Source organism: Anopheles gambiae, chromosome X (assembly GCF_943734735.2).
Source record: "Anopheles gambiae chromosome X, idAnoGambNW_F1_1, whole genome shotgun sequence".
NCBI lineage: Eukaryota > Metazoa > Arthropoda > Insecta > Diptera > Culicidae > Anopheles > Anopheles gambiae.
Genome location: NC_064600.1, coordinates 20014094 through 20024143, shown reverse-complemented (window position 1 = coordinate 20024143; position 10050 = coordinate 20014094). Strand labels below are relative to the sequence as shown.

At 47.3% G+C, this 10050-nt stretch overlaps 1 protein-coding gene across 3 annotated transcripts; it reads left to right on the top strand.

The window, feature by feature from the left end:
- LOC1270519 (double-stranded RNA-specific editase 1) lies at positions 1-5182 on the top strand. Of its 3 annotated transcripts, XM_061652193.1 has the most exons (5): positions 465-806; positions 887-1053; positions 2668-2866; positions 3762-4423; positions 4515-5182. In XM_061652193.1, exons 1-5 carry the CDS (start codon positions 764-766, stop codon positions 4713-4715), a joined length of 1272 nt encoding a protein of 423 aa, XP_061508177.1. In that variant the 5' UTR covers positions 465-763; the 3' UTR covers positions 4716-5182. The 3 variants fall into 3 exon arrangements, with proteins under 3 accessions (XP_061508187.1, XP_061508177.1, XP_061508198.1); XM_061652203.1 differs by lacking the exons at positions 465-806; positions 887-1053 and adding an exon at positions 1-222; XM_061652214.1 differs by lacking the exons at positions 465-806; positions 887-1053 and adding an exon at positions 1062-1523.
- Positions 5183-10050: the final 4868 nt, after the last annotated feature.

Genomic DNA, 10050 nt, shown 5'->3' with positions numbered 1-10050 from the left:
GGTTCAACCGGCCGCACTCGATTGGCTGGTTTTGACAGCATCGAAACCGTCCATCTTGCATTCGTTCCAGAGGTAGCGCGCGCGTGCGTTTGTGTGTGCACTGAGGGAAAATAACAATTTGGTGCGCTGCTGAAAATGTTCGGTGACAAGTTAAAGGAAAAAATCGAAACCCAGTACAAACAGCATTTCGTAGCGGCAGATAAAGCGCTGGATATGGAGCAGGTATAAAGCGGGGTGGGTCTGGGCGACCACTCCACGAAACGCCAGGGCCAACACCACAGAGGGCTCTGGTTTGTGATGGGTAGGGAAATGGAGGGGGGGGGGGGGGGTGGGACTCGTGCATAGTGTGTGCTGTCTATTCTGGCCCGGCAAATCGGCTGCACGGCTTTCGCCGGAATCCGCCGGAAGCTTTCCGGTGCTGCCTGCGATGTTAGTCACATCATTCGGTAGCAGTTCTGGGTGGGGAGGGTGGGTTTCTTCCGGATCCTAATTATTCACCTATGGTGCACCGACGTCATTCAATCATTGTTCAGTTAGGTGTGAGGAAGAGACGGGGCGTATCCCATCCACAATCCCATGAACTTGACCGTGGACACTCACCCGTTCGGTTGATGCACAGTCGGGTTGTAGGCAATGTGGAATGGGAAGGGAAAGGGTAGATACATGGCGGCAGATACTGCTCGCTCGCTACCAATCGAGGAGTGGGATGTGAAGTGGTTAGCGTTAGCATGGTTTCTCCAGGGCCTGACTCAAAGTTAGCTTCATGTGGAACTTCTGTGTTAAATCGGAACTTGTTGAGAGCATCGGTAAAATACGCCATCAACCCCCATCATCTCAGTAACCGACAATTGCTTCAGCTAATGCCTACTAATGGTGTTCCCTTCAGTCAGTGGATGGTGGATGTCTTCGAGCCGCAGGCGGTTGCACAGCGCTGGGCGATTATGTCCGGTTGAGCGAAATGCGCGTCGCCCCACAACTTCAGCCACCGGAGCTCAGGCTATTGCCGCGTCCCCACGGCGAGCGTCCTCTCCTTTCCCCTTCGCCGGGGGTAAAGTATGTATATCGCTGGAACAGTAAATAGCACTAATAATCTCCCTCAATAGCAATTAAGAGCTTTCCACAATGTTCAAGAACCGCGGCGGCGGCGGTGGCCGAAGGGAAACGGTCGTTCTGGATGGTTGTTTTGTTTTAGCGAGCAGTAGCGGGCACTGGGAGAGAGGGAGTACCGAAAACGGAAACCTTTTCGGGGCGGGTGTGAAGCCACAGGGTCTCCGCAGTGGTTGTGCGCCACTGCGCCACACTGTGGCTGCTGCGGAAGCGTAACGCCACATTCATCCCCGGGTCCCCGGGCCCGACAGGTCGGGTTTGTGTTGCTTGCCCACCCCATTCCCCCTACACCACACCCTCTTATTGGCGCGGTGCCAGCAGCAAGACGCGCGTACGGGATACGGTTACGCCCAAGACATTCCCTCGGCACACACTGTATTTCCAGCATCGGGGTGCGCACGCGCTGCCGTAATTGGGTGCGTGAGAGAAGGCTTGGCAAAAGCACACACACACACATATATATACACAAAAACCTCCCAAACGAACGGTATTCCAGTCCAGGTCCCAGAACCGGCCACGGTTCCTCGGTTTTCGCAATCGGATTTTGGTTAATATCGAAGGCGTTAATGAAAGGGAGAGTGAACGAGCGCGCGTGTGTATGTATGTGCGAGAGAGCGAGTGAGAGACAGAGTGTGAGAGAGAGCGTGAGAGAGTGAGAGAGTGAGAGAGAGTGAGAGTGTGAGAGAGTGAGAGAGTGAGAGAGAGTGAGAGTGTGAGAGAGAGAGAGAGTGAGAGAGTGAGAGAGTGAGAGAGTGAGAGAGTGAGAGAGTGAGAGAGTGAGAGAGTGAGAGAGTGAGAGAGTGAGAGAGTGAGAGTGAGAGAGAGTGAGAGAGAGTGAGAGAGAGTGAGAGAGAGTGAGAGAGAGAGTGAGAGTGAGAGTGAGAGAGAGAGTGAAAGAGAGTGAAAGAGAGTGAGAGAGAGTGAGAGAGAGTGAGAGAGAGTGAGAGAGAGTGAGAGAGAGTGAGAGAGAGTGAGAGAGGGTGAGAGAGAGTGAGAGAGAGTGAGAGAGAGTGAGAGAGAGTGAGAGAGAGTGAGAGAGAGTGAGAGAGAGTGAGAGAGAGTGAGAGAGAGTGAGAGCGAGTGAGAGCGAGTGAGAGCGAGTGAGAGCGAGTGAGAGCGAGTGAGAGCGAGTGAGAGCGAGTGAGAGCGAGTGAGAGCGAGTGAGAGCGAGAGAGAGAGAGAGAGAGAGAGAGAGAGAGAGAGAGTGAGAGAGAGTGAGAGAGAGAGTGAGAGAGTGAGAGAGTGAGAGAGTGAGAGAGAGAGAGAGAGTGAGAGAGTGAGAGAGTGAGAGAGTGAGAGAGAGAGAGAGAGAGAGAGAGAGAGAGAGTGAGAGTGAGAGAGTGAGAGAGAGAGAGAGTGAGAGAGTGAGAGAGAGAGAGAGAGTGAGAGAGAGTGAGAGAGTGAGAGAGAGAGAGAGTGAGAGAGAGTGAGAGAGTGAGAGAGAGTGAGAGAGTGAGAAGGCTTTTCCTTCTTTTCTCGACAGACAAACATGATAGCACGTCGAAGGATACTCGGAGAGTGTGTGACCACTAATGATTCGCCCATCTTCTCCCAACTTAGCAAACCGTCGCCGATACAGCGGATCACCAAATTAAGGAAGCGAAACACAACGTTATGGCCCTAGACGCTCCGATGAACACGCCCGATTCACTCAGTGGCGGGGAAGGCAGTCAGCAGGAAGGTGGTGGCGGCAGTAAAGCGAAAGACTCGCGGTTTTTCATCAAAAAACCACTTAACGCTTTGGAGCGCAAGAAAAGCGGTATGTTGGATGAAGGAATGTTTTTGGTTTTCGACAAAATTTTAAAGAGAAGGTTGCAGCTGTTAAAAGGAATATTTATGCGATGAGATACAGTGAAAAACTTCAGATAATAGAGACTTTAGGATAAGTTAACTACTTAATACTTAAGATAATGCTTCTTTTTATGTTATAAATTTATGATGTATGGCTTTTAGTAACGTAAATTGAATGTACAGCAATTAGTTCAACTGACACTAATACACCGCCATGTCTTCCCGACTGTCGGGGCAATCATTTCAATCTATGTGACTTTAGAAGAATATTAAGAGCTAGAAAACTTTTGGAATAGATTCTATAAATGTAACTATATGCATTGCTATACATATCATTACAAAATTTGCGACTAATCGAAACCAAAATCCTTTATTGTATGTATTACCTACCCAGGTAGGTGGTTATAGAAGTAAGGGGTAAAAGTTGATTTTATTTTTTAAAGTACATTTTAAAAAATTGAAAAATTCTGAATTTTTCACCACTTTTGTAAAACATGTTTCTCTAGGCATTCTATTTTTTTGGATCGATTCGATAATCCAATAAAAAGTTATCATAAAAAGAATAAGCAAAACATACCCGGGTAGGTGGTTATAGAAATGAAGTTAATGTTCTCTTTTATCTAAGATTCACTGTAGTTCATTTATTCAAAACAGCAAAGCAGTTTGCAACCGAATACAGTATGGGATATGATTACAAACTCACTGCGCAAATATGAGAGATAGTTACCAAAGCTAAAGATTAAACCATTTCTCACACAATGATCAGACTGTCTACAAGCGAATGATCCCACGCTTCCCTCAATCTTCTGATCCTCTCTTTCCTGGAAAGTGTTCATGACTCGTTATATTGTTATTTTGAACAGAGAAACAGCGCAAAGCGCGCCAGCTCCGTCGGCTGCGCAAGTGGCTGATGCCGAAGAATGCGATCGTCGCCCTGCACGAGTTGCAGGGCCCCGGCATGACTGAGTTCACCATCAACACGAACGGACAGGAAACCAAGGCAGAGCTCGTGATCAACAACGTCCGGTATGAGGCGACGGCGCCCAACAAAAATCTCGCCAAAGCCCAGGCGTCCGAGAAAGCGCTGCGCGATCTCGTCTTTGCGCAGATGGCGCGAGTGAAGCAGCAGCGCAGTGCGGGTGCCACTAAATCCACCACCGCTTCCAACACCGATGACAATGTGGATGGAGCAAACGGCAACAGTAACGGCGACGGCAACGATGGTGCCGCCGCTGCCGGAGAATCCGAACCGATGGATTGCATCGAGTCGGAGGACTTACCGATGGAGCATCTGGCTGCGTTTGCACTTCACAAACTCTTCACCCAGTGGGAGGCGGAAGGGTTTGAAGTGCCGTTCATAAAACCGTCCCGGACGAAGGTGGTGCCCGCCGCCAGTGGACAGACGGCGCCTGCCGCCAATGCCCAGCCCGAACAATGCGGGGGGATCATGCCTAAGGTGACGAAGACGGTGGCCGATTTACCATCGGACGCTTCCAAGCGCCACCCAACAGCACTGTTTGCATATGTAAGAAAAAAGGAGGAGGCTCCTCTCACGTAACAAGAGTAACCGTTGAGAGTTAATGTCTATGTTCTTTTTGCTCTTTTTCTTTGCCTAGATGCGCCCACAAATAGCATACGAAGATCTCGGCTCCAACAATGACCAGACAAACCGCGAGTTCATTGCCGGCTTGCGGTCGGACGGGCAGTACTTCATCGGCAAGGGACGTTCGAAGAAACTGGCTCGCAAGGCGGCTGCGATCGATGCCTGCAAGATACTGTTTGGTGTAGAGTTCGACGAGAGTGTGCTGCAGGGTTAGGCGTATAACAATTAGCATACAATGGCACGTAATTGTATAGAGACATGAATCGTATGCTGATGGGGCTATTTAACTTAATTAAGCGCTTTTAAACTGTAACTTTTACCATTTTTTTGTGGTATAGAAGGACGTTTAAATCATTTTTATTCGACAATTCTGTTAGCTCCTGAAAGACAGGACCATCCAAGTTAGAGGACTTTTACACACAGGACTGTCACGTCTCGAAAACTTTACGGGCTGGCATGTCCACTCAGGACGTAATGCCGTCACGCTCACGTAGAAGAAGAAAAAAGCATACGTAGAGCAAAGAAGTACACGTTGACTAACATAAACTTATAAAATATTGACTGATTCATTTCCTACTGTACACAGCGCTAATGCTTTGTCCAAGATTTTTTTTTAATAATAACTAAGCTATTAAGATTAGTTTTCAGCCGAACCCCAAACTTAAATAAATTGAACAAAAATACAAATTAAACCGTGTGGAAATAAGGAAACTCGCGATGCAGGAGGCCAGAACCAAACAATGAGAACTGGCAGGTGCACAAACGTGCGCATGATTGAAAATTTGTTTGTATGACTATATATAGTAAGGTGTACGGTCCCGTGGTACAGTCGGCTAGTCGAACGACTCAATAACATACTCGTCTTGGGTTCAAGCCTAGAATGAACCGTCCCCCTCCGTAGCCAGGACTACTATCATCTGGCTGTGTGGTACTGAATAAGTCTCGAAGGTCGTTGCGGTGTGCTTGTAGATTTGATTCCAATGGATTTATCTGTACGTTTAATAACTTTACTCGTGCTGATATTATTTATTGGTAAATATTAGTGGTGGGCGGGTCGACCCGAACCTATCGGGTCGGAGCCATCCGTAAGCGACCCGGAGTCGTTCGGGTCGACCCGAAAGGTACAAGTAGGTTCAGTGGGTGCAACTACTCCGGTAGGTGCGAGAAAGCATAAGCGACTTCGACCCGTTGGTGCAACGAGTTCGGGTCGGGCCGGGCCGCGGTAGGTTCAGTTTGACCCGAGGGTGCAGCGAGTTCGGGTCAACCCGATTGATGGGTAGGTGCGAGAAAGCATAAGCGACTCCGACCCGTTGGTGCAGCGAGTTCGGGTCGGGTATTGAACCTATTGGGGTTCAATATACCGGGTATTGAACCTATTGGGGTTCAATATACCGGGTATTGAATACGCATGCAGATGCATGCGTGTAGTAGTAGCAGTAGTAGTAGAGATGTTTATTGTGGATAGAAAGAAAAAAAACATATAGAATCGAACGTTCTTTAACATTGGGTACGCAATGTGCTCTCCTCAATAATCGGGAATGTTTATAGCATAGCTGAGTAGAATATATGTTGTTTGCTGATTTTAAATCTGAGTATATGGGAAAAGTGCAAAAAAAACCCATGCAATTTTAGACTTAACCTAAACACATATATATCTAACCTATATCTTAACTTACATTTGCTAGACCTAATCTTTAACTAGATAGAGAAGAGGAGTGCTTTGTACAGAAAATTATAAACTCATATTTTATGCTTAGATACGTTGTTCAACTAGTTGATTGATTATGCTAATTGAGCTCTGGCGACATTTGTTTGCGTAATTTCCATTTAAATTTCCTATAAATTCTTCCATTTTTACTAAATTACTTCTTTTGTGTAAATCGTTTGTGTTATGCCAAGGTGGTAAGTTCAGATGCATGCGTGTGTGTCACTCGAAGGATATCGGTTTCCCCTTCTCCCGTTTTTCGTTCATAGGCCACACGATCGGCGTTGTGCCGTCCAAAATCTAGAGAAAGAAGACATGCTCTCTCGCTTTGGCACACAGGAAAGTTTTCCAATAGCTTCGGTTTTGCTGGTTGGGTACTGATCTTGCGGGTCGACCCGAACTCGTTGCACCCGCGGGTCGGATTTGATTCCGACTCCGACCTAGCGCACCCGCTGCACCCACGGGTCGGAATCGATTCCGGCTGGCTCGCACCCGACTCCGGGTCGGGTCGTGAAATGAATCGTATGACCTAACACTAGTAAATATGTTCACCACAACAAATTTTCAAGTATGATGAAACTTGCTTATTTTGCAAAAAAAGTTTGTAGGATATGTTTACCAATGGAACAACAAACTTTGCCTGGACACAAACCGATAAAAGATCATTCTAAAAACGATCTATTTAGAGAATTCGACTTTTTTTGGTTTCACTTTTTTATTAAATTTTGATCAAAACATATGATCAAATTCACATCAAATTGCAACATAAATGTATAACATAAAATTTGCTTCCCGCCATTCCCTATCACGCCCGCCCGCTAATCTTGCCCGACAACACCGGATGGATTGCACGTACACGCCAACCAAGAGTTACCGCTGGCAAATTCATCTGGTCTAGGTTAACTCACATCATCACCTTTCAAGCTAACGCGGCCCCTTTTGAATCTAGAAGAACGGCGTGGCGATCGTACTGATATCTCCACGGTACTCGGGTGTTGATATCTGCACGTCATCAAAGGGACTTGACTTGGGATGGTTGTATAGGAGTTGTGCTAATTCGCTGGATCATTCCTGGAGCAATCCTTCCAGTTTTCACTCTTTTCGTGAGCAGATCCACTGGCAAGTGGTTCTGCCTTGCAGAATCACTCAACCCTAGTGCGATAAGAGAATCGCGCTTACGCAGCTGGTTCACATGACAACGATGAATCCGATGATCGGCCGTCTTAACTTCAAACACTAAGCTCTTGTTACTCGCGCCATGACCCATTTCCACGATTATTGCGCGAATATTTTGGCATAATCGAGTTCACCGCGCTGAATATGTTTATCCAGATTCGCCGCTACCGAAATCATCGAGGCATTTCGTCCTGCTTATTCTGCATGCGTTGCTCTAATAACAGCGTGGGGATCGTTCGCCGCTTCCGTGGCTGTTCAGTCGCTATCCAGAATCCCGATTTTTCGCCTGATGGTGGTTTAAACGCTTTCGCACAAGCGTGGCATGTATTCTAATTACAAGCCACAAAAAATACCAAAAATACCACAGGTCTCTATAAAAAATACCATTCGTCGGAACCGCTGTTATCCAGTAAATTAAAACATCAATTTTATTGAAATTATTACTGTGTATAAAATTTAAAGTTTTCAGCATTTTATTCCTTTCCCGTCTCCAGCATCTGAAACTTCGAGCCGGGTCCAAGAGTTTCGCATAAAGCAACGTGGGTACACTGCCACCCTCTCGAACTTTCGACCTGTCTTGCGGGGGGTGGTAAAATACTAATCTCGTAATCTCTACGGCATAACGAAAGAAGACCGTAAATGATCGTTCTGGGCGAACGAATAGATTCAATAATTCAGCCGCTTCTTTATGTGTACCCACACTGTGTTGTGTCTGTGATTGATATTTCCTGCGTCCCGAAGTGAAGCAATTATCCCGCTGCAAATAGTAAAGCTTGTGTAGGGTCCCATAATCGAAGAAAGAATTGAACATTGTTTAGATATGATGTTTCTCACCCCGCTTTTTTACACCGTCGTGTCGCATCCGGCCACATTATTTATAACGGCTGTTCATGGTGGGTGGAGGTAGGCCACCCAAATGATTTCCGAGGGTTGGCGTAGTGGGGTTTGGTGGGGGTAGTGCTAGAATGATGTACAAGATATTTCGGTGCACTTCATCATTTTCAATGTGGAGGATCCTGCGCGGAAAGTGGAAATCAATGCACATGTGTGGGCATCAATACACACACAAGGGGGAGCGCGGGTTTGATGGTGGAAAAAGGGCGAAATGGTGTACGCTTTGAATTACCCGTTTGATAAGACTCTATTTATTGGGTTCGAGTATAGGTACCGATAGAAATTATCTTCGATAAGGAGTTGATGGGAGACCATCACCAACGCAGTACTGCCCGAGCAGTGTGATAGTAGTCGGGATCGATGGTTTGGTAATGGCGCGGACTGGAGACGGGACAGGAGAAGAGGGAAAAACACCCTCCCATCTACGACAACGCGCGTTCGAGGGTTGATAATCTTCTCGTAAAACGGACGCGACCGGTACGGGACGGTTTCAGTGCCCGTTTGGATGCTTCTTCGATCAACTCGTGCCAGGTCAAGGGCGATACTACTGCTAAAGCGGTGAGGGCTCTACTAGTTCGGACAAAACTCCTATTTTTAGTAGTGATTCTGTGTGTAGGCTTCTGTCTGCTGACGACGTGCTCTTCTATAAACACACATTCGCTTTGACGTGATCTGAGCGAGCGGGTTCTCCTGCGTAACAGGTACGTGAGTGTGGTTTCTAATGACCAGCGCGGCCCTTCTTCGATATGATAACAAGTGACAACTTCGCCGTGGGCAGACATGGTCTGCCCGCACAGAGTAAACCGCAAAGAAATGGGATTTTTTTTTCAAAGCGTTGGAGTTCAATGTCGACAACGGTAGTTGAATTACGCGGTACAGCATATCCGACCTTCGTATGACTGCGAATGCTCCCAGCAGGCACTGATTGGCATATTGAGAAGTTGACAGTGGTTTCCGGTGAACACACCAGCTTCACGCGCTTACAAGATATTAGGTATTGTTGAAAGTGCACGAGCGTGTAAAAGTGCGCGTGTTTGTTGTCTTATGGTGGTAGTGGCTACGCGCTGGTCAGCTAACGATACCATTTATTTCGATGCGTTTCAAAAAGACGTTCGCTAGTGCGCCACGAGATCAGCTGAGCATTACGAACGGATTGGAGCGAGAAAGAGCTCAACAGCAAAAAGGGAGGCATATGAAAATCTCAGTAAAACGTGTGCCCGCGGTTGGGGTAGTGCACGCACTTCGATGAATCGGTTAGCGTTGGAATCTTGGAACATTTTTCAACGTTTCTGCAATGGTTTCAAGGTCTCCGCTAGCAATATCTGCCCCGAGAGTTACTGGAAAAGCAGCAGTGAGAAGGAGGGAACGAGCTAGGTTTCCTCATTGATACACAGACAAGAACTGATCAGAGGCCCACCGCAGTTCAATGGCTCCCGTACGACGAGAACGAGCCTCCCGTTGGGTAACTTTCGCTTGTCCTTGGCGTGCTCATTACCTTTGTCAGATTCCACACACCACAAGTAGAAGTAAAAAGCCCAGGTTTACGTTCCAATTATCGCTCGTACGATCCGTGAGCAACGTATGGAATGGTCGTTGAACCTACCAGAACCAACTCGCCAGCGTCCCGGCCATATACCCATCCCACGTGGTAAGGTGCAGCAGATGGGAAGACCCTTCGATTTTGGTCGAAGTGCATGCGATTTTAGATTTTTCTTTTTGCGCCTATTTGCCATGTCCCCGTTTTTTATACTGACTGTTGAAGGGAAATACCCGG

What these genes read in the sequence shown, in the direction of transcription:
- LOC1270519 (XM_061652193.1), top strand. Translation starts at nt 764, where the DNA reads ATGTGGAACTTCTGTGTTAAATCGGAACTTGTTGAGAGCATCG. An exon ending in TCCCCTTCGCCGGGGGTAAA is followed by an intron (nt 1,054 to 2,667) that starts GTATGTATATCG and finishes CTCCCAACTTAG; the next exon opens with CAAACCGTCGCCGATACAGC. An exon ending in TTTGGAGCGCAAGAAAAGCG is followed by an intron (nt 2,867 to 3,761) that starts GTATGTTGGATG and finishes TATTTTGAACAG; the next exon opens with AGAAACAGCGCAAAGCGCGC.